The 25,153-nt window shown below is 40.2% G+C and overlaps 1 protein-coding gene across 1 annotated transcript in view; it reads right to left on the bottom strand.

The window, feature by feature from the left end:
• The window catches only part of LOC130866846 (zinc finger protein 431-like), a 98,013-nt gene extending 76,726 nt beyond the window's left edge, over window positions 1-21,287 (bottom strand). Inside the window, exon 1 of the mRNA XM_057758462.1 lies at window positions 21,207-21,287. Within this exon, the coding sequence (XP_057614445.1) occupies window positions 21,207-21,287 (81 nt within the window). The remainder of the gene's footprint in view (window positions 1-21,206) is intronic.
• Between the last annotated feature and the right edge of the window lie 3,866 nt (window positions 21,288-25,153).

The following is a 25,153-nucleotide window of genomic DNA, read 5'->3' as shown; positions in this document are numbered from 1 at the left end:
GCTAAATCCTAACTTTAAAACATGGTGATCTGATAAGACACATTGGGTTATTCCATTTTTTTGTGTTGAGGTTTGCTTTGTTACCATGTTTGTGGTCCATTTTAGAGAAGGTTCAATGAGGTACTGAGAAAAAGGTGTATTTTGTGTTTCGGTGGAATGCTCTGTAGATGTTCATTGAGTTCATTTAAGTCAAGACATTTGTTAGTTGTCTTATTTTTCTCTTAAGTTTTTGTCTAGATGACCTGCCCACTGGGGAGAGTGGGGTGTTGAAGTCTACTATTCTTGTATGGGATTTGAGGTTCAATTTTAGCTTTAGTAATGTTTCTTTTACATTTGTGGGTGTTCTTATATTTGGGGCATAGTTGTTCAGAATTGAGACTTCATCTTGAGGGATTGTTTTTGTAATGGGTATGAAGTGTCCTTCTTCATCTATTCTGATTGCCTTTACTTTGAAGTCTATTTTGTTCTCTATTGGGATACATATACTTGTGTGCTGTGTAGGTCCATTTGATTTGAAAATCTTTTTCCAACATTTTACTCTTCAGCAATGTTTGTCTTTGAGGTTTAGGTGTATTTCTTTTATAAAGCAAAAGGATGGATATTGCTTTTATATCCATTTTCTTCCTGTACCATTTTATAGGTTAATTGAGTCTATTGATATTAAGAGATGTAAATAATGAGGGACTGCTAGTTTCTGTTATTTTTCAGTAGTGGTGTTTGTGTTTCCCTTCTTTGGGGTTTGTGGATGTTAGGATATCTGTTGCCGGTGTTTACAGTTAGCTTCCTTGGGTTGGAGTTTTTCCTGTAGTACTTTCTGTATGACTGGATTGTGGATAGGTATTGTTTAAATCTGGTTTTGCCATGGAATATCTTGTTTTTTTCCATTTATGGTGATTGAAAGCTTTGGTAGGTCTGGTGTCTGTGGTCTCTTAGTGTCTTCAGCACATCCGTTCAGGGCTTCTCTGTTTCATGGTTTCCATGGAGAATTTTGGTGTTATTCTGATAGGTCTGCCTTTATATTATACTTAACCATCATCTTTTGCAGCTCTTAATATTCTTTCTTTATTCTCTGTTTTGCATTTTCATCATCATATGTTGGGGGGAATTTTTTTTGGTCTAGTCTATTTGGTGTTCTCTAAGCTTCTTGTACCTTCATAGGGATATTCTTCTTTGGGTTAGGAAAGTTTTTTCTATGATTTTTTTTGTTGAATAATATTTCTGTTGGTGTTGTTCTCTTTCTTCTATCCCTATTATTCTTAGGTTTTAATTTTTTTTCATGGTGTCCCAGATATGCAGGATGTTTTGTGTAAGGAATTTGTTGGATTTATTATTTTCTTTGACCAATGATTTGATTTCTTCTATAGTATCTTCAGCACCTGAGAGTCTTTCTTCTATCTCTTGTATTCTGCTGGTTACACTTCCTGCTGTAGTTCCCATTTGTTTACCCAGATTTTCCATATACAGATTTCCCTTCATTAGTGTTTTCTTTATTGCCTCTATTTCAGTCTTCAAGTCTTGAGCTGTTTGTTTAATCTGTTTGATTGTTTTTTCTTGGTTTCTTTGAGAGATTTATAGATGTCTTCCAATTTTTTGTTTGTCTTTTCCTTGATTTCTTTAAGGGAATTTTTATTTCCTTCATCATTCTCCTATAGTTACATTGGGGACCCCATTGTTTTTACAAAGTTACATTGAAAATTGTTTTTTTTTCTCCTGATTTAGGATGATTAAGTCTTCCTGTTGTATGATCACTGGATTCTGGTGTTACCATGTTGCTTTCTATGTTGTTGGATGAATTCTTGCATTGGCACCTACTCATCTCATCCTTAAATTGGTGACAACAGCATCTTTGCCTCTTGTTCCAATTTTTAATGTGGTTGTTTGTGTCTTTGAGACCTGTTCTTGGTCAACTCTGTGTTTCAGAGAGCCACGCCACTGAGGTCTGTCTTTACACTCTCTCTTGGCCTGCTCTTTTTTTTTCTGTACTCCTGTGTCACTTTCTTGGTCCAGTCTGTGCAGTCTCAGCATGTGCTTTAAGGTTCCTGTCTTGGTCCACCCTGTGAAGATGCATCTTGTGTTTTAATGTTCATCTGAAGTTGCAAGGGGCTGGGAGGTAGGATGGGAGGTTTTGGGGGTGGAGTGAGACTTGTAGCTTTCAGGGTCTGATGGATGGTGTGGGGGTGTTTGAGTAGCACACCTGGAGGAAACTTGCCTGTTGACTGGCTAGAGAACTGAAGCAGGAAGTGTTTGGGCCCAGAGTTTTGCTCCAGTATGGAGGTCCTAGAGAGGTTGTCTTGCTGGATGGGTCATCACTCACCTCTTGGACTTTTCTGTGTAATAGCAGGCTGTGCTTCAGAGTTCCACTTAGGTTGAGGGGCCTGGATAGGAGGGCTTGGGGCAGAGTGGGACTTGTAGCTTTCAAGGTTCAATGGATGGGATGGGGGTGTTGGAGCTGCCTACTTTCAAGAAACTCACTGGCTATCTGGCTAGGGAAGCTGAGGTCACTGGGGGGTGTCCTGGGATTTTGCTCTGGTATGGAGGACATAGAGAGTGGGGTGTCCTGCTGCATGGGTAATCACTCACCTCTTGGTCCCCTCTGAGTAGTAGCAGGCTGTGTTTCAGAGTTCCATTGAGGTTGTGGCAGGGGGTTTGTAGGGGTGTAATAGGAGATTTGGGGCAGAGTGGGACCTGTAGAATTCAGGGTTCAATGGATCATGAGTATATTTCTTAAAGTTTAGTTTTAAGTTTCTTTACTTAATCCGGGTGGTGGTGGCGCATGCCTTTAATCCCAGCACTCGGGAGGCAGAGGCAGGCAGATCTCTGTGAGTTCAAAACCAGCCTGGTCTACAGAGCTAGTTCCAGCACAGGCTCCAAAGCCACAGAGAAACCCTGTCTCAAAAAAGCAAAAAAAAAAAAAACAGCAAAAAAAAGTTTCTTTACTTATTGTTTGTTTGTTTGCTTTTACTTTCAGTTTTTCAAGACAGGGGTTTTCTGTATCTTTGAAGTACTTTTGTTTTATGTTTTTGTCTGTTTTGTTTTTCTTTTGTTTTTTCAAGACAAGGTTTCAGGTAGTTTTAGAGCCTGGCCTGGAACTAGCTCTTGTAGACCAGGTTGGCCTCATACTCACAGAGATCTACCTGTCTCTGCCTGCCGAGTGTTGGGATTAAAGGTGTACATCACCATTCTCTGGCCAACAAGGCCTTGGTGGATTTTTCAAGACAGGGTTTCTCTGTGTATATCTGGCTGTGCTGGCACACAAACCATATAGCAGGTTGTTCTCCAACTGACAAAGATCTACCTTTAAATGCATCGTTGCTCTGATTTCTTATTTCTTCCTATTCCCCATTGTTTCTTTCCATTTTTTTTAATCAAGACTGTTGTTTACTTATTTATGTTTAAGCAATGTCTCCTGTAACTTAGGCTGGCCACACACAATGCCATTGAGAATTCCATTTCACACTCTATCCTGCTTCTGCTTCCAAGTGCTGAAAAGTCCTGCAACTGCTTCATGGCTGCACCTTAACTGGTCAGTGAGAAAAATATAGACCGGTAAAGGGGGCCCTCCTACTTTTCTGGGTTATAATGCAAACTTAAAAGCAGAGATGGATTGTGTACAAATTGAGTTCAATGACCAACTTAAAGCATGCATAGTCCCAGCACAGAAAGGGCTGGACAAGAAGCATGAAAATTTACTAAAGTAGTCTACACAAAGAATTGATTATACCTGAGAGGGATTTTATTTAATTAAAGGTTTTGAATAGGTAAACCCTTCATTCATGTGGATCATTTGATGTGGTAAGCTCCACATTTTTTTTGGGGTGTTTTGCAACAGGGTTTCACTGTAGCTTTGGACCCTGTTTTGGAACTAGCTCTTGTAGAGCAGGTTGGACTCGAACTCACAGAGGTCCTCCTGCCTCTGCATCCAGTTCCTGGGTTTAAAGGCATACACCATCACCACCCTGCAAGCTCCACTTTTAGCTGCTTTGTGGTAGTGCACACCTTTAACATTATCACTCAAGAGGCTGAGGCAGTGGGATTTTTTGAGTTTGAGACCAGTCTGGCCTACAGAATGAGTTTCCGGTCTACATAGATAAATCTTATCTTGAAAACACCAAACCAAACAAAACAAACAAAACAAAAACAGAAATAACAAACAAAAAAACCAAACAAATACTATAATCCACCTTTAACCTAGATCTCACCTTCTAGATGATTGCAGCTGACATAATAGAAAGGATATTGAAGAAAGAAGCTCTCCTTTTGCTCTGGTATCAAGTTCTGGCTACCGAGTTCATTCCATTATTAGCATTAGAGTCGACTTCTTTGGAATTTTGATGTACATTGAAAACCAGGTGAAACATTGAACCTCATGGACTGAACAACTACTGGATTCTTCACTTGATCATAGACAAAAGGCTGTGCAGAAATCTACTGGATTCTTCCAAATTCCATTGGTAGACAGCTATTTTTAAGATGACCTGTACCACAGCTTGTGAGACTTTGTCATAAGCCCAATTTCCACTACAATGGTGAGTTCATTCTACCTGTCTTGTTCATGCTGTAACACAGCTGTATATTTTATTCACCAGTCTATAGAGGAAGATGGCTAACAGCTGGCTAACAGCAGAGCTCATAAAGACATTCTTCCTGGCTCCATTATTCTCTATGTATTCAAATTTCCATGAACCCTACTCTCTTTAACATTTTTCATTTGCCTGGAATTTTCTCTGAATTTCAGGAATAAAACTTGTAAAGCAATGGAGCCATCACCCAGCCTCTGACTGGGGAAAGATCTTGTTTAAGATCTGGATCCTGCTTTTTTCTCATGATTGTCTGAAATCCCTGTGACAACGAGGTAAAATGTACCTTTAGTTCATCTGACCTTAGCATGACATCACACAACAAACATTTCCTTTTGTGATCTAAAAATTGTCTTTAGCTGTTAATATTCTGGGCTGCCTTCTACCTGTGGGACAGGAAATCACTGCACCCACCTAGCACAGCTCACTGTACAAGCTAGCTAGCCACATTGTGTCCTGGAGGAAAAAGGCAAGATTCCAATGGAGTGCAGGATTGTGGCAGTGTCTGCTAGTGGAGGCTCGGGCAAGTCTTATTGAAATGCCTATTTTTGCAGATCTAGAAAAGACTTTTGATGGGAGCAGAAAGGAATGGCCAGGAACCATTGTGCTGTCTCTTTAAGCAAACTATAGCCCTTTGGGAAGGTTCATCCCACTCAGGCCTCACTAGCCAATCAGCACCTCCAGTTGACCTGCCAGTCAGAAGCAGTGCAGTGTTCTTCCTGTGACCTGCCTCCATGTTAGGCTTTCCAGAGGAGCTGGCACCAGTGGATTATGTGCTGTCTGCCTTTGCTGCTGCAGGGAAATGATGAACTGAGAGCTTTGATGAGCTGGAGAATCACAACATGGTGAGCAAGGGAATGCTTTCTCCAGATGGGGAGGAGCAGAGGGTGAGGTGAGGTGCATTTTCCTCAGATCTGGGTGGGAACCTGCTGATGGAGGAGTTACTTTTATTTAATAAAGAAACTGTCTTGGCCCATTTATAGGCCAGCCCTTAGGTGGGTGGAGTAAACAGACAAAATGCTGGGAGAAAAAAGCTGAGTGAGTGAGTCGCCATGATTCTCCCACTCCAGACAGACACAGGTTAAAATCTTTTCTGGTAAGCCAGCTCATGGTGCTACACAAAATATTAAAAATGGGTTAGATCAATATGTAAGAGCTAGCCAATAAGAGGCTGGAGCTAATGGGCTAGGCAGTGTTTAAAAGAATACAGTTTCCGTGTAATTATTTTGGGTAAAGCCATGCGGATGGCCGGGTGCTGGGGACGCAGCCCCGCCGCTCGTATTACAACAAAATGACGCCCAGCGTAATAATAAACTCCACGTAAAACCTGAGAGGGCTTAAAAAGGACAAAAAAAAATTTAAAACAGCTTTTTGCTGTTTGTGGGTTACATGCCACAAAAAAATTGTCCTGACTCAACAACAAAAAAAAACTGGCTGTTTTAAAATGCCGGCTTTCTGGGCTGTGCCGCCATTACAATCTCTGTCTGGCTCCTGTGGGAGACAGAGCTTTTAAATGGAGCATTTGGAGTAAAGTGCTACGGCTTGCTTGATGGCAATGTGGACTGCTGTGTGCCTAAAACTGTGTGTGGCTCAGGGGCACCAAATGGCTCTGAGACAAGAGGGCTCGGCTCTGCCATGCTAAACTATGCTGGTCTCAGACAAAAACTACCATAATTACCATAATAACAGTACAGTTAAGGTTTAGACTGGACAAAACACAGGCGGTACCGTATTATCTGTACATGGTACAACTTAAGTTTTTAAAAAATGCTTGACATTTTAAAAAATACTCCTAAATAATAAAAAAATTACAGATTCATAATAATACAGATTCAGACACTGTTGGATAAATGTACGTAGGCTTAAAAAATATATAGAAAATAAAGTTAATGTCTTTTTAAAAAGGGTAAAGTCTTTAAAGAGACAGAATACAGATAATTATAGATTAAAAGAAATAAAGACAAATAAGCCACATAAAAATAAAAAATTCACAGAGAGTCTGGATTCTTTGTATTATTGTGTTTTTTTAAAAATTTTTGACTGTAAAGGAGCTAAGTACAGAGAGACATTTTATTATATGGGCTGCCAAGCTAAACCAAAATGGATACAAGGGTATTATGATTTCAAAATTTGCATCTAAGGATGTGATGCTTTGGAGAGGGTCTTCTTTTGTTTTCACAGAGGATGCGACCCTGTGGATTTCTTCTATCCCTATATGGTATGATAGACCACGCCCTCCTAAAAGGTTGCTGTGAACACCTTCAAAAAATTACTTCACTCAACTGCCGACTGAGATGACCCTGGCACACAGGTTATCCCATAAAAGACCTAAATAACAGCGCCCCCATACAACAGGAAGCAGTTTGGAGAGAAAAAACTGCGCCCATGTTCCCAAATATTGTTTATAAATGTTCTTTTACATTTAAAGGGTAATATGATATAGATATAAATAATTTACATTGATATGGATTTTAAGGTCAATTTTGTTATATGCATATGTATTTCTGATCTTGATTAAGGTATTGTGATTGTATAGTTCATTTAAAAATGTAATGTATAATTAGGAAATATAGGTTGTTAATGGATAATCATCAATAATAGTCAAGCTTGTAGTCATGTTATTTAGATTTTCTAGATGTGGATAGATATATTTTAGATAGGCATTCTTCATATCTTCCAAAGACTGCAAAATATGACATTTAATATTTTAATAACTTAGGGCTTTTCATGATAATGAGACACATCTGCTTCTGGCAGCACCAATCTACTTCAAGAAGAAGATGGGCACCAAAGAGGCTCCTTATGGAGTTTGATAGCCATTTGGACAAAAAACTGCTCTTGCATGGACTGATACATAAACTGGACACAAAAAACCCGCAGAGAGAGGACTGCTAAACTTGCCTAAAGGTGAGATGGTCTTTCGGGGTTCCTGACTCATAAAAGAGTCTGCAAGACATTCTACAGGACACAGCAAAAAGTGACTAAACTGTCTTTGAAATTTCCTGCTTGATAAAAATGTCTGCTGGATACTATGGGCCTGTAGGCTAAAGACAGATGCCCCAACGGTACAAAAAAACTTTGGATGACTGTCCAGACAGCGAGATGTCTCTGTCATTTCTAGAGTTTGAAGTATCTTACTTCTTGTTTACTTAGGTAATATTATATCCTTCTGGAGTCTTTGATGGAGTTAAAAAATGGATAGATAGTTATAGTTTTCCTTAGTTATGATAAAATAGATATAAATATTATAACTGTAATTCTTGCTTGATAACCATTTTGTTATATGTAATTTTACTATGTTAAAGCCTTTCTTTTTTGTTTAAACAAAAAAAAATGATGGAGGAGTTACTTTCATTTAATAAAAAAACTGCCTTGGCCCATTTATAGGCCAGCCCTTAGGTGGGTGGAGTAAACAGAACAAAAGGCTGGAAAAAAAAAGCCGAGTCAGGGGTCGCCATGATTCTCCCACTCCAAACAGACGCAGGTTAAGATCTTTCCTGGTAAGCCAGCTCGTGGTACTACACAAAATATTAAAAATGGGTTAGATCAATATGTAAGAGCTAGCCAATAAGAGGCCAAAACTAATGGGCCAGACAGTGTTTAAAAAAATACAGTTTCCATGTAATTATTTCGGGACATAAGCTAGCCATGCGGGCAGCCAGGTGCCGGGGACGCAGCCCCGCCGCTCCTATTATAACATGGAAGAACTGTGCTTTTCTCATATAGAAAACTGGAACTTTATACCACATCAGGCCTTAAAATAGCTTAGGAACCTGTCATGCCTCAGTTAAAAGCTTGTTGGAAGTTGTTTTTTGATATGGTGATGTGTCTGGTTTTAAGTCAGTGGTGGCTACTTTGTAATTGTTTGGAGCCAAATATCTGGACAATCCAATTGAACAATGTGTACTCTAGCATCTTAATCTCTAATAGCCCTGATTAAAATACATTTAAATTTTGGGTGATTTAGAGGCAGTTCTCCCTCAGCTAATTCTACTTTGGGAGACTGAACTATTTCCAAGGCATTGGCCAATCCTTTATATCAGCAACTCAACTCTTCTATGTTGCAGCTTAGAAGTGCAGTGCTACCCAACAATGAGATGCCTTGATACTGTCCACATAGTTAAACACAAATGGAGATTGTATGTAAAGGTTAAATGCAAAGTGCTCAATTTCAAGAAGATACTGGAGAAAGTAGGCCTCTCTGAGTATGGCATATTGAAGTTGACAATAAAATTGTTTGTACACACAGCACCCTGCTCCCAATTCTCTAAGCAGATTAAGGCCCCAGCGCAAAGTTATTCAGAGGCCTGTTCCTAAGTATAGGAATTACCAAAGACCACATGAGACTTTACAACACAGGGAATATGGCAGCAGGTTCCCACACAGATCCCAGGAGGATGCACCATGCTGTCTCCTGCACCTCACCCTCTGCCTGCTCCTCCCCATCTGGAGACAGCGGTGCTCACTATGTTGTTTTTTCCCAGTTCGCCAAAGCTCTCAGGTCATCAACTTCCAGTAGCAGCAATTTCACTGCAGCACATGAAACCACTGCGAACAGCTCCTCTGCAAAGCCAAGTCTGAAAGTGGCTGCCTGGAAGAGCCCTGCACTGCTTATGACTGGCAGGTCACCTGGAGGGCCTGATTGGCTAGTGCAGTCTGAGTGACAAGAACACTGTCCACAGGTCTGTAGTGTGCTTAAAGTCTCAGAAGAGTGATTCCTGACCATTTCTCCCACCCCATTCAAAGATCTTTTCTAGATAGGCCAAGGTAAGCATTTCAATAGCACTTGTCCTAGACTATAAAAGCAGACAGATGTCACAATCTTGCACTCCACAGGAATTTTTCCTTTTTCCTCCTGGACCCAGTGTGGCTAGCTGGCTTGCATTGTGCAATGTGCTTATCTAGGTGGGTGTAGTGATTTCCTGTCCCAGAGGGAAAAAGATGTCCAGAATATTAACAGCTAAAGAGAATTTTAAGGTAACAAAAAAAGATAATTGTCAAGGTGTTAAAAGTGTGCACTGCCAGCAAGCAGTTAAAGATGGTCATATCATCTCAAATTTTACAGATTAGTGAAGGCTTTTCCCATTTCAAAACCTTTATGTTAAATCTCTCTCAGGTATAATCAATTTCCTGATAGAGTGCGTGGGGTCACTTAAGTATACTAATATATCATCTGTGAATAGCAAAAGCTTGACTTCTTCCTTTCCAGTTTGTTTTCCCATGATCTTCTTTTGTTTTCTCTTTGTTCTAGCTAGAGCTTAAAGGACTAAGTTTACTAAGTATGTTGAGAGAGGACAGTCTTGTATTGTTCCTGATCTTAGTGGGATCATATTGAGTTTTTTCCGATTTTTTTTTTTGATGTTTGCTGTAGACTTTCTGTCCTTTCCTTTCATTATGGTAAGATACTTTCCTTGTATCCCTGATCTCTCCAAGACCTTTATCATGAAGGGGTGTTGAATTTTGTCAATGCTTCTCAGCATTTATTGAGATGATTATATTTTTTCTTCCAATTTATTTATATGGTGGATTATATTGACAGACTTTCATATGTTAAACCATTCTGCATCTCTAGTATGAAATCCAATTTCATCATGGTGAATAATTATTTTGGTGTATTCCTACATTCAGTTTGTCAGTATTTCACTGAATAATTTTGCATTAATGATCATGAGGGAGACTGCTACGTAATTCTCCTTTTTGATACTTTTTGTGGGATTAGTATCAGGGTAACTGTAACATCATAAAATGGAAATGTTTTTATGTAAATGTTCCTTCTGTTTTTAATTTGTGTAACAATTTGAGGAGTACAGTTGTTTCCTCTTCTTTGAAGTTCTGGTAGAATTCTTCACTCAAACCATCAAGTCCAGGGTTTTTTTTTGGAGGGGGGTTGGAGGAAGGCTGTTAATGTCTACTTCTAGTAACTTGAAGGTTACAGGTGTATTTAAATTGTTCACTGTGTCTTTATTTAATGTTGGTATGTGGTACCTATTCAGAAAATTGTCCATTCACTTTACATTTTCCAATTTTGTGGAATATAGGTTTTGAGGTATGATGAAATGATTCTCTGGATTTTCTCAGTGTCTGTTGCTCCACCCACCTTTTCATTTTTGATTTTGTTAATTTGGATGTTCTCTCTACCTTTTGATTAAGTTGGATAAGGGTTTGTCTACTTGATTATCTTTTTCATAGAATCAGTTCTTTTTTTACATTGATTCTTTATAGTGTTTTCCTCGTTTCTATTTTATTGACTTCACCCCTAAATTTGATTATTTCCTGCCATCTAGTCGTCCAGGGTGAGTCTGCTTCTTTTGTTCTAGAGCTTTCAGTTGTGCTGTTGACTCACTAGTGTGAGATTTCCCCACTTCCTTTATGGAGGCACTTAGTGCTATGAACTTTCTTCACAGCACTGCTTTAATAGAGTCCCATAGGTCTGGGTATTCTAGAAAGTCTTTGTATTCTAGAAAGTCTTTAATTTCTTTCCTTCTTTCTTCTTTGCCCATTGTTGATTCAGCTGAGCACTATTCACTTTCCAAGGGCGTGTAGATTTCTGTGATTACTGTTGTTGAATTCTAACTTTAAAACATGGTGATCTGATAAGACACAGGTGGTTATTACAATTTTTTGTGTCTGTTGAGGTTTGCTTTATCACCATGTATGGGGTCAATTTTAGAGAATGTCCATGAGGTGCTGAGAAGAATTTATATTCTTTTGTGTTTGGGAGGAATGTTCTCTCTAAATGTCTGTTAAGTCCATTTGAGTCCTGACATCTGTTAGTTGTCTTATTTCTCTGTTAAGTTTCTGTGTGACTGACCTTTTCACTGGGGAGAATGGGGTGTTGAAGTCTCCTACTATTTGTGTGTAGGATTTGACTGCAATTTAAGCTTTAGCACAGTTTCTTTTACATAAGTGTGTCCTCTTGTATTTCAGGGATAGATGTTCAGGATTGAGATTCAGTCTTGATGGATTTTTTCCTGTGACGACTATAAAGTGTACTTCCCCATCTCTTCTGATTGATTTTAGTTTGAAGGTTCTATTTTGTTAGATATTAGGATAGCTAAACATGCTTGTTTCTTAGGTTCATTTTATTGAAAATCTTTTCACATCCCTTTACTCTGAGGCACTGTCTGTCCTTGATGTGGAGGTGTGTTTTTTATATACGCAGAAGGATATATTCTGCTTTCATATCCATTCTCTTAGCCTGTGTGTGTCTTTTTATAGTTGAATTGAGTCCAATAATATTTGGAGATATTAATAACCAGTGATTGATAATCCCTGTTATTTTTGGTTGTAGTGCTTGTGTTTCCTTTCTTTGGGGTTTGCTGATAGGGAGTTATCTTTTGCTATTTTTTTTGGGCACAGTTAGCTTTCTTGAGTTTGAGTTTTTCTTCTATTTCTCTTTTTATGCTAGAATTTGTGAATAATTATTGTTTAAATCTGGGTTTGTCATGGAATATTATGTTTTCTCCATTGATGGTCATTTAAAGATTTGCTGGGGCTAATTGTCTGTGATCATGGTCTCTTACTCTCTACAGCATATTTGTCCAGGACCTTCTGCCTTTCATGGTTTCATTTAAGAATACAGGTGTAACTCTGATAGGTTTGCTTTAATATTGCTTGGTCTTTTTCTTTTGCAGGTCTCAGTATTCTCTCTTTGTTCTGTATGCTCTGCATTTTGATTATTATATGGTGAGGGTACTTGTTTTTGTTCCCATCTATTTGGTGTTCTGTAAGCTTCTTCTACCTTCATAGTGATATACTTCTCTAGGTTGGGAATGTTTTCTTCAACAGTTTTGCTAAATATGTATTCTGTGCCTTTGAGCTGGAGATCTTTTCCTTCTTCTATTCCTGTTATTCTTAGGTTTGAATTTTCATGATGTCCCAGATTTCCTGGATGTTTTGTGTTAAAAATTTGTTGAATTTAAAATTTTCTTTGACCAATGAATCTATTTCTTCTTTAGTACCTTCAACTACTGATATTCTTACTTCCACATCTTCTATTTTGTTAGTTATGTGTGCATCTGTTGCTCCCATTTGTTTAAATGGATTTTCCATTTCTAGAATTCCCCTTATTGGTGTTTTCTTTATTGCCTTTATTTTAGTTTTCAAGTCTCAAGTATTTCAACTCTTTGCTTCACATGTTTGATTATTTTTTCTTGGTTTTCTTTACAAGATTTGTTGATTTCTTCCAATTTTTTGTTTGCCTTTTCCTTCATTTCTTTAAGTAAATTTTTTATAACCCCTTTAAATCTGTCCATCATCCTCTTAAAGTTATGTGTAAAATTATTTCTTTCAGCCTCCTCTGGTATAGGCTGGTCAAGTCTTCCTGTAATATTTCTATTGGGTTCTGGTGTTACCATGTTGCTTTTTAGGTTGTTGAATAAGCTCTTCCATTGGTACTTACCCATCTCTTCCTCAAATTGTTGCTAACAGAGTCTTTGCCTCTTGGAACAATCATTGCAGTTACTGTCTGTGTCTTTGGGAGCTGTTTTTATGTGCTCTGTACTGACACTGTTTGTGTCTTAGGAAGTGACTGAGGACTCTCTTGGCCTTCTGTCTTGGTCCACTGTCGTGGTCTTCTCTCTTGATGTTCTCTGTGCAGTAACAGTCTCTGTTTCAGAGTTCCTCTGAAGCCATGCAGGATAGAGGTTTTGGGGCCAGAGTAAGACTTCTAGCTTGAAGCCCCCTACTCTGAGAGTTTTGGAGCAGCCAAACTGCTGGAAGCTTGTCTGCTGACTGGCTGGATAACCAGAACCTTACTGTATTGAGGGCTTAGAGAGTGGGGTATCAAGCTGGGTGGGTGTTCACTTACCTCTTTGTCTGCTGTGTGCAGTAGCAGCCTGTGCTTGCAAGTTCCTCTTAGGTCACAGGAGATATGAAGGTTCGGGGGTGGAGTGGGACTTGCAGCTTACAGGGTGCAATAGAGAGGGTGGAGGATTTGGAGCACACTATCTGTAGGAATCTTACCAGCTGGCTCACTAGAGAAGCTGATGCAGGTGGGGGAGGGCCCATGGTTTTGTAGGGAGCCAAGGGCCTAGAGAGTGTGTGCCAAGATGGGTGGGTGCTTACCCACCTCTTGTTCCACTGTGTCCTCTCAGCCTGTGCTTTAGAGTTCCTCTGAAGCCAGGCGATGGTGGCACACACCTTTAATCCCAGCACTCGGGAGGCAGAGGCAGGCAGATCTCTGTGAGTTCGAGACCAATCTGGTCTACAGAGTAGTTCCCGGACAGGCTCCAAAGTCACAGAGAAGCCCTGTCTTGAAAAACTGAAAAAAAAAGAATAGAGTTCCTCTGAGGTCTGCATATGAGTTTTTAATCTGCTTGGCAGCATGGCTAGGATTAAAGCTGTATCTTTTTTGGCTGGCTCCACTGCATTCCATAGATTCCTGAGAGTCTAGCTTCACTGAGGATGCACTGACGAGAGATGTGTTTATTATTACAACTCTGGAGTTTCTAGGTCCATGAAGACACCAAGAAGCCTGCAGCAGACTGCTTATAAACACAATTTAAATATTTCATGGTAGATCTTCCTAAGAGAACTACAAGGTCTCTGTCTTTAATGCTGAGTCAGGAAACCTCTCTTAAAGGAAACATTCCTCTGCCTCTAGCAAACAGAGCCCACATGATACAATGTGCTCCCACCAAGAAATGACCCTGTTTCTCCTCAACACATTTTCCTCTGAGATTTTTTCTTTTGCTTTTTTACATATCTCTTTCCTTCTGACTGTGTAGCTTACTGGGCGGCTGGGTAGCTTGCTCATGGACTCTTACTCTCCTTCATTTCTCACTCCTCTGCATTTTTAGATCTCTTCCTCTTTATTCTCTCTGCCCACCAGCCCCACATATTTCTCTCTCCTGTCTAGCTATTGGCTATTAAGCTCTATATTTGATTAATCAGGTGTTTTAGGCAGGCACATTAACACAGCTTTATAGAGTTAAACAAATGAAAAAAATGAATGCAATACATCTTTGCATCGTTAAACAAATGTTCCACAGCATAAATTCATGTAACACATCTTAAAATCATATTCCATTACATGAATTAATTTATTCATACTCTATGCAAGATTTGTGATTTCTGAAAAATTTATAGTAACTGGGCTTTGCCTATGAAAAGATACATACATATGTCTTACTGTGACTTGAAAATCAGAGTCTCCATCTGGGTGGTACTGGCATACGCCTTTAATCCCAGCACTCAGGAGGCAAAGACAGGCACATCTCCATGAGTTCAAGACCAGCCTGTTCTACAAGAGCTAGTTCCAGGACAGGCTCCAAAGCTACAGAAAAACCCTGTCTTGAAAAACAAAAACAAAAACAAAAACAAAAAAAAAAAAAAAGAAAAAAAAAAAAGAAAGAAAGAAAAAAGAAAATCAGAGACTCCTTCCCAGCTCCCCTTTTCCCAATAAAACCCCAGGGCTGGATGAGTTCAGAGCAGAATTCTACCAGAACTTCAAAGAAGAGTTAGCACCTATACTGCTCAAATTGACTTGGTAGAGTGAGGAATATATTGTGGGAGGGGACAGGAGCCCACGCATTCAATCAGAGTATTCATGGAAACACATTCTTGCCCACTTTGGTCTAAGGATTCAGTAGACATAAAAGATCTTTATAGTCTTTGACTCCTTTACTTCTCTGTTCTTTCAGAATTTATTCCAATATCTGACTCTGTCTTTTTTTAAATAAATATTTATTTATTAAGTATACAATATTCTGTCTGCATATATGCCTGCAGGCAAGAGGAGGGCACCAGATCTCATTACAGATGGTTGTGACCCACCATGTAGTTGCTGGGAATTGAACTCAGGACCTTTGGAAGAGCAGGCAATGCTCTTAACCGCTGAGCCATCTCGCCAACCCACTGACTCTGTCTTTTTATAATTAAGAACAATTAGATGTTGTACTACAGTGATATGTAAAATAAATTTCATTAAACCATTTACTTTCAAAAATCCCACAAAAGTTTCTTGGGTATATTGTTTTTAGAGTCTACATCATTATTAACACTTACTTTTAGAGTTTTATTCCAATTTTATACCTTCAGGTTTAGCTACTGAAGCATTCACACATACCTCTGAAAATCCATTAACTATGGATGACACTAGATGAGACCTCCATTTAGAAAGCAATGGTGAATTTCATTCTATATGTTAAATGTATTTATTTTATGTTGTGTGCATCATGCTTTGCATTCATGGATGTCTGTGCGACAGTGTTATGTCCTCTAGAACTGGAGCTATAGACAGTTGTGAGCTTCCATGTGGGTGCTGAGAATTGAGCCAAGTTCCTCTAGAAGATCAGGCAGTGCTCTTAACCACAGTACCATCTCTCCAGTGCCATCATTCAAGTACAATTCTAAATGTGGCTTTAGAACAGGAGACAGAGTTTACTTTCCCATACTTTGGTGGCACAAGCTTTGATTTTCCTTTTAAGCATCAATTTACCTAATTTTTCAATTTTAGTAGACACATGAATGCAAAAATAAACTAATAGATAAATAGCTTTCCACTAACTAGTAAGTATCAACCTGATTAAAACAAATAACCAAATCTTGCTCTGTATCTAATGACTCATACTGTAATGATTGTTGTGTCTCTTTAATAGACAAGCCATGCCTGCTCCCTCCCCCATCTGCTGAGGCAGGCTGATCTTTAGCTTCCGGCCTGAGCTCACTCTCTTTCCCCTCTTCCTCTTGGAGAGGCAGCTTCGCTTCTGCTTCTCTCCCCACTTCTCTGCTTCCCCCTTCTCTGTCTCTCTCTCCTCTTCTCTCTTCTCTCTCTTTTCTCTCTCTCTGCCCATCCTTCTGCCTCCCCCCTCCATAACCCCCAAAATAAATATTCACCCTCACTCTGCATGTCATTTCTATCCATGTCTCTGTCTCCTGCCGGCCTGCCATGTGTCTTCCTGCCTGGGACCAGCCACAGCTCGGGGACTGGCAGCCATCTCTGACTGGGACTGGCTGCACCCAGGTTCTGCACCCTGCTGCCACATGACCTGCTACCACCATTTCGGGAACTACAGCATTTCTGCTTCGTATTGCTACTGGGGATCCTGCAGCATTTTTAATTTTTCCATTACACATACTGTTTTATATTTTCTTTGTCAGAAATAGCACTCAATCCTTTGCTTCACTGTTGACATTTGTTTTTTACCTTATTTCAGTATAAAGGGTTGTTGTCTTGAAATGTTTATAATGTAATACTAAACTTTTTGCTAAAATGTTTCTGATGTGTACTTACAGTTGCAAGACTCTAAATGCATTTCTAAGCCCCTTCAACCCTAAGACATTTTTCTAAAACCTTACACTCACTCTTGGAAATGGGACAGTCGCCCCCACACACATACTGGACTGCTTATCTTCTTATGTCCTTGTGAATAATCTTCAAACATAACTCCGTTCTGGGAATTGAGGCAAAGACAACCCACAGATGTTGACTCAGTTCCTGATGTATTGATTTAGTCACTAGAACAAGGTCAGGAAGACCAGAGATGCTCTCCCTTATCACCTGACCATGCAGCCATTCCCCTGCCCTGGAATACACCAATCATTGCTAGTAACCCTTTGAATAAGCCAATCCAATAAGTTAGAAAACAACCTACAGGTTCCCCCTTGTGTCTGTGGCTTTTTTCTTTAAATGATGAACTGTAACAGCTATCAGATATCCTTCATATCCCAAACTTGAAGGGCCCTGTCATGACAGAATAAAAATCCTCTTGCTTTTGCATCAATTGAGGCTTTGTGAGTGGTGTCTGCAGCAACTCCTCCCTGATGATTGGACTTCTAGTCCAACATTTTGGTGCATTGGCCAGGAATTGAGTTGCTTCTGGACTCATTCCAGGCCCAGTTGGAGGAAATATGGAGTGCACTTATTATCTTTGTCTGTCTGTCTGCTTTGTTTCTGTGATTATTGTAGTCTGTGTTTGTTTTTATTTTGAGTCTGTAGTGCTGAAGAGCTTCTGAAATTGTACCTACATAGGGCCAGTATCTGTACTGGAGGACACTCCAGTAATCTGTAAATCTGGAGGACACTCCAGTATCCGAATGGGCTAAGAGTGACCAGGTCACTCCTCTAGTTCCCAAGAGGCAGGGCTTTTTGCCACTCACCTCCTTTGAATCTGTAGTGCCAAGCAGTTTCTGATTTTGAATTTGGTTTGGCTTTTTGTGTCTTTGTTTTTATGTCATGTCTTTGTTTTTGTATATCTGTTTGTACTCAAGTCTAAATCTGGTACCATGGGGCAGTAAGTAACCCCCTCTCTCACCCTAACTCTGACTTTGGAGAAAAGCTGTAGACCAAGCTGTGGAAATCCAAAAGAAATACTGGCAAGTGGTCTGCTTCCTGGAATGGCCCACTTTTGAAGTGGGCTGGCCACAGGGTGGGACATTCAATCTAGATACTATTTTGCAGGTAAAAGAAAAAGTCTTCCAGCCTGACCCTTATGGCCACCTGGACCAGGTTCCCTATATTGTCACCTGGGAGAATTTGTCCAGAGAACCCCCTACTCTGGGTCAAACCATTTCATTACAGAGCACAGTGCAGGGACCAAGGCTGGCTTCCCTCTGACTTTGATAACAGCAGTCTGCCCCTCCCCCGTCTCTTTTCCCTAAAGGAGGCACACATGCCAGCAGGGTCCAAGCTGGTGCTAATTCCTCCCCACAGGACCCAGTAAGCCTGTGGGCTGTTTCTCTGGGGACAGATACCCTATTAGAAAGCAAAAGTTTTGTAAAGAGCCTGGACCTTTTCACTTTGGCTGCAGATAGAGAGATTGAAAATAAGTATCCCTGTGGCTTGTGGTAAACCACGAATGTGGATTCAGGAGCAACAGGTAGTAGGGGAAGCCAACATCAGAGGGGCCTCCCAGCCCTGGGGCATCTCTCTTCTAGGGATGCCCTGTTCTGGTCATCATGTGCTGTGTCCAGAGTAAAGCTTCTGATTTAAAAATGGGGAAAGTTAAGCTAAGTCACTTTAAAAAATGTGCTTATAAAAAACTACAGACTGTTGGTTTCTATATTTCTTATTAGACAGTGTGTACAGAAAAAAGTAAATTCCCAGCTCTGATTAGATGGATACAGGACTACACTGTCTTCAAGGACTATTGCTGTAAAAGCCCTGGCCCTAGGCCAGGGCCATGTAATCAGCCCAGCTGAGCTTCTAAGCCACCCATGTGACCAGGTTCAGATCCGAATTTAACATTTGACTGTTCGCAATACTTGTGATGAGGTGGGGACCCCAAGTGGCCCCACATGGCGACGATTCTCATTTATTATTGATATAAAAAAAGGTACTTTTTGGGTTGTTTTTAGATTCTGTCTATGAGAAAATAATTCTGCTATGTAAAATAGGCCCAAAATGGATATTGCTGAGGTTTCTTTCTTTTTTTTTTGGGGGGGGGGGTTTGAGACACGGTTTCTCTGTGGTTTTGGAGCCTGTCCTGGAACTAGCTAATGTAGACCAGGCTGGTCTCAAACTCACAGAGATCCGCCTGCTTCTGCCTCCCAAGTGCTGGGATTAAAGGTGTGTGCCACCACCGCCCAGCGATATTGCTGAGTTTTGAGGTAATATGTTACCTAATTCTGAAAATTCATCATACTAATGTTCAAAGTAGCTGTATCAGTTTCCATTTTTACCAAAAGTGGAGGATTTTTATCCCACATTCTTTTAAGCATAAATTACCAAACAATATTTTTAATCTTGGGCATTTTTACAGGGATAAGATAAAATCTCAGAATTGTTTGATTTGCATTTCCCCAATGAATAAGGATGTTATATTTAAGCAAATTTTAAATATCTTTCAGTCATTTTAAGTTCATCTGTTGAGAATTTACAGTTTAGGTCTGTAACATAATTTTATTGGATTATTTGTTCTTATTAGGACTAAGTTTTGAAGTTCCTTATATTTTTTAAAAATAATTGATAAAGATACCTTCCCATTCTACAGTTGATATTATGTTCTGTTGATTATATCCTTTGCTACACAAAAAGCTCAGTTCTGGACATCTCATTTATTGATTGTTTCTCTCAATGTCTATGCCACTGAGGCTATGTTTGAAAATGTATTTAAAACTTTTTTCTTCTATGAGGTTCAGTATTGTTGGTTTTATGTTGTCTTTGATTTGTTTGGGTGTCAGTTTGTGCATAGAGATAAATATGAATCTATTTTCATTCATCTATGTTTAATTAATTCTTAAAAGGAGAAACTGACAGTCAAAATGCTGGGCTCATGGCAAATCTCAGGGGTAAGGCACCCCACTAATTTGGCCAAGGTAAAAGAGGTACTTCAGGGGCAAGTTAAAATCTGTGTTTCTTAAATGTTTAATGGAGGTTTACGGGCATTTTACCCAACCTCTAAAGGTCAGCAGGCAGTGGTAGCCATGGCCTACATAGGACAGTCAGCATCAGATATAAGGAGAAAGTTACAGCAAGTAGATAGTTTGCAAGATTATAGCTTGCAGAATTTGGGGAGACAGAGAAAATGTTAAATGAGAGACAGAGAAAATGAAGCGAAAGAGAGAGAGGCGGGAAGCAAAAGAAAGAGAAAGGCGGGAGGCAGAGAAAAGAAACAAACAGAGGGATCATAAACAAGAAAGAAATTTGATTAGGAAAAAAAAGACAGGACTCAGAGAGATAGGGAGCCTGGCAACAGAAGATCAAAGACAAATGAAGATGGACAGAGGCACTGTTTGGAAAAAGGCCAATGTGCTTATGGCAAGAAAAAGGACATTAGATACCTCTATAGATTTTCTAAGGGACACAGGAACTGACCACTCTGTGCTAAAATAACTGTTGAACAAACTGGACACCTTATGAACTATAAATTTGGGAAAAGAACAAATAAATGACTCATTCCTCCCTGATCACCCCTAAATGTATGATCAAAGCCTTTTGTTGACCAAACGAGGGACTTTGCTTTCCCTGCTGTTTTCAGTTCTGTAGGAGATGCAGGCTGCTTGTCTGCCTTGGCCTCCATCACACCCTCCTCACCAGGATGACCACCTCCCCCTGTCACACCACCAGAGAAATCCTTACCTCCTAGCAACTGCCTTGGTGCCATGCTTTCCCTAAAGCCTGCATGAGCCCTGGCTGCTCACCCTGCAGTCTCGCTCCCCTCACACATGTCAGACTGTGATAGAGCACTCACAATGCTACCACAGGTGCTCTCCTGCACTGGGCTGCTGCTCCTGTGCCCTGCTCACATTGATAGACTATGGATCCTACCAGCATCTTCAGAAAGGACAGGGGACTGGCAAAATGGCAGACTGAACTGTACCAGGCAGAGCCGGAAATGATGGCGAAGCCTGCCTGGGGCACAAGGCTGGGGGTATGAGCCAAGCAGGTATACAAGACTGAAGGTAAGCAGAAGGTGGGGGCAGCAATGGTGGACAGGAAGCAAATGATCTGGGCCAGTAATCTCCCTGAAGGAACGTCGGACCGACCAGAAAGCAGAACTTGTGGCTTTGTTACAAGCTCTACAGATGGCAGAGGGAATGTCTACACAGACGGCTGGTATGCTTTTGCCACTACCCAAATACATGGAGCAATATACAGACAAAGAGGACTGTTGACATCTGCGGAAATATTTTTGAGCCTCCTCGAGGCCACACAGTTGCCTAAGAAGATAGCCATCATACACTGACCAGGACTGGGACAGCCAATGTAACGGCTAAGAAGATCATAAAAGAAATCTTCTCGTGGTTTAGAATGCCCGAGGTAATCATGTCCGATAATAGACCTGCCTTTGTTGCCCAGGTAAGTCAGGACATGGCCAAGACATTGGGGATCAATTGAAAATTGTGCTTACCAACCCCAAAGCTCAGGTCAGATAGATAAGATAAATAAAATTCTAAAAGAAAATTTTTACAAATTAACAAAAATTGGCCCTAGAGACTGGCAAAATGACTGAATAGACCTCCATCCCTCTGTCCTGTTTTGGGTTCAAAACACCCCCGGGCAATTTAAACTCACTACTTATGAGATCCTATATGAGGGCTGCCACTGCTCACTAAGGCAAATGAGCTATATAATCCTGATGCTGTTCTTCCCAGACTGTTATCTGCCCACCTAAAGGCCCTCCTGATCATCCAAGCCCAGGTGTGGAAGCCTCTGGCTGCTGCCTACCAGCCCAGACACCCAGAGATCATCCATTGGTGATTCCATATACATCTGGAGCCATCAGTCCCAGAGCCTTAAACCTTCCTGGAAGGGACCCTACACCATACTCCTTATGACAACCACCACTCTCAAAGTAGATGATGTTGCAATTTGGATCCACACATCTCACGTAAAGCTGACACCTCCACAGGATGACTCAGGACCCTCCAGATAAAAGCTTCAGCATACCCAAAGCTAAAATAAGAACTCTTAAAAAAATACCAAACGAACTCTCCCTGGGAGTCTTCTCTACATGTAGACATTATGACTGATATATTTGTCTGGGGGGGGATGTAAGCAAACTTGACAAGGTAGGGGAGCTCCTGCAGGGGCCCTAAGCATGACACCAAGTCCGAAGGCCCTGCCATTTCCCAGCTCCTCCCTAAAAACCCCAGCTAGATTCTTCCCAGTCCCAGGACTGTAGAAAATACCAACTCCTGACATTCATTCATGAACAACTCAATATTACCCAAGTTTTAGTACTGACCCACCAATATCAGGCTCTGAAGAGAGACCTCAGAAAATCTCCAGATTGGGATTTGACAAAACAAGAGGGGGAATGAAAGACTCTAAATGCATTTCTAAGCCCCCTCAACTCTAAGACATTTTTCTAAAACCTTACACTCACTCTTGGAAATGGGACAGTCACCCACACACACACATGCTGGACTGCTTATCTTCCTATGTCCTTGTGAATAATCTTGAAACATAACTCCGTTCTGGGAATTGAGGCAAAGACAACCCACAGATGTTGACTCAGTTCCTGATGTATTGATTTAGTCACTAGAACAAGGTCAGGAAGACCACAGAGATGCTCTCCCTTATCACCTGACCATGAAGCTATTCTCCTGCCCTGGAATAGACCAATCATTGCTAGTAACTCTTTGAATAAGCCAATCCAATAACTTGGAAAACAACCTACAGGTTCCTCCCTTCTGTCTGTGGCTTTTTGCTTTAAATGAGGGACTGTAACATCTATCAGATGTCCTTCATATCCTGAATTTGAAGGACCCTGTCATGACAGAATAAAAATCCTCTTGCTTTTGCATCAATTGAGGCTTTGTGAGTGGTGTCTGCAGCAACTCCTCCCTGATGATTGGACTTCTGGTCCAACAGAGTATAAATAGAAAAATTAGAAACCTAGTTTAAAAATTTAATTGGCTAAAAATCACAGTATATTAGTTAGGGTTCTCTAGAGTCATAGAACTTATGGACCAAATCTCTCTCCATTCATCTATCTATCTATCTATCTATCTATCTATCTATCTATCTATCTATCTATCTGTGATCATGTGGGGATTTTTGGGGGAATAACTTTCAGAGTGCAGTCCAAAAATGGCTGTCAGTGAAAGGAAGGTTCAAGAATCTAGCTCAGATGCACAAGACTGGGTGTCTCAGCTGTTTTGTGTATATGCTGGAATTCCAAAGAAGTAGACTTCAATGACAATGAAAGAAACCTGTGCTGACAAGGTGAGGGAATGCAGAAATGTTGAAGACCCCACAACTATACAGGAAATGCACATGTGACAGAGCACTAGGCATATCCACAGGAAGTGTATACAATCCACCAAAACATGGAACAACCTATTTTGCTGAGCTGCGGGAACACTTCTCTTTTGGAAAAGTCACTATTGTACCTGTCTTTGTTAACTTTGTGAAGCCATGATTCTTCCCTTTGAAATGGGATTTGCTCCCAAAACACCTCAGCAGTGTGACTCTGCAGGGCAATGTTGTGACCTTGTTTCCCCACACCAGTGGGCTTTAGAGTGATAACATTCATTCCTTTTTTCTAACAGTCAAATTGACATTTGTCAGTGCCAGAAATTTACCCTCTAACAGACCACATAGAAATTTCTATAGAAGGCAGGCATTGAGCAGTAAGACAGCATGCTCCACCTTTGCTAAAAAACAAATCTGGACATTCCCAAAACTGGTTATCACAAAGAGATTAGATAAGGAGAATGGGTGAATCTAGGATTTAGGCATGTTTATTAACTTTATCTAATGGTTTGGAATGTAAGGTACTTCCCCTTGAATGCTGGCACTTTCTTTCCTGGGTCAGGTCACCTGGTCAGGAGTACTGCTTTGTCTGGTTCTACCTGCCTGTTTTTGTCATTCTGATATGCCTATTATCATTGTTCTTGCTTGGGGAATATTCCAACCATGTCTGTAAAGACTAGAAACCTCATGGAGACCAGCCCTTACTCTTCTCCTCACTACTTCTACTTCTTCCCCTTACTCTCCTTTCTTCTCCTTCTCCTTCTTTTCTTTTCTTTCCCCTTCTTCTTCACTTCATTTCTTTCCCCTTGCATGAAAAATAAAGAAGACACAGAGGTAATGTACTTCAGTTTAACTTTTACACTCAGGTCCTTGCCTGCTGTACACATCCAATTCTAAACACTCTGGGGACACTGAGCCTGGCACTCAAGGCCCCCTGGTAGAGAGAAATAATACCCCATCTTTCTTCTTCCATTGTCCTTCCAGCAGAAGGTGTGACACAAATTGAAGGTGTGCCTTCTAGCTTCAAGGCCTAGATCAAAGTTGAGTGTCATCCATCCTTACTATTTGGATCATTGGCCTGTTGTCCTCTTCCCTTAAGGTACAGATCACAGCTGTGCCCTCCAGTTTGGAATTGTAGTTCATTCCTGATATAATAAAGTGAAAACCAAGAACAGCTGTCATAATCTATCCATTGTCAACATGACATACAATCATATCACCTTATTAATTTCCAAATGAAAATCAATAACAGGATTGTAATTGTGACTAAACATAACATAATTATGTCAAACACAAATGATTATATATTTAGAATAGTGGCAATGTCTCATGGAGGATATCATTCTAGTATCTCAAACTTCTGATAACCACAAATATTCTCTTAATTGATGTTGCAACATATGATGAGGAAATTTAAAGGACATAGAAATAACTTTAGAAATGCATTATCAACAAAATACAACAGAAACACTCATATCAGTTAAAGTTTCATTGCTGCAATAGTCATGTGACTTTAGATGGTATTTAGAACTGCCATACTCTGCTGCCCATTCTGTATTTCTCGCAACCTCTGCAAGCACTTCGCAAGGTCTTGGGTCTTTTCCTAGAGAAATGACCCATGCCTTCATTCCTGATGGGCATGTGATGTTTGTCATACTTATTGGATTATATTGTTTTTTTTTCTCATTTGTCTTAATGGCAAGTCCTGGTATCACAAGGAGATGCCCTAAAAGATCTCCTGTATTCTGGACATATTATCCTTCTTATCTCTGTTGTGATGAGACAATCCAATTTCCCCATGCTAATCTGGATATATCACTCTGCCTAAAGTTGTTATTCTTTCTTTAGTCTGTTGGTTTAAGAGCATTTGAAGCCCAAATGTCCTTTTCTTTTTTTTCTTTTTTTTTTTGGTTTTTAGAGACAGGGTTTCTCT

The sequence above is a fragment of the Chionomys nivalis genome, chromosome 26 (genome assembly GCF_950005125.1).
Source record: "Chionomys nivalis chromosome 26, mChiNiv1.1, whole genome shotgun sequence".
NCBI lineage: Eukaryota > Metazoa > Chordata > Mammalia > Rodentia > Cricetidae > Chionomys > Chionomys nivalis.
The sequence above is the reverse complement of the archived record's forward strand: the minus strand, read 5'-3'. Positions and strand labels throughout refer to the sequence as shown.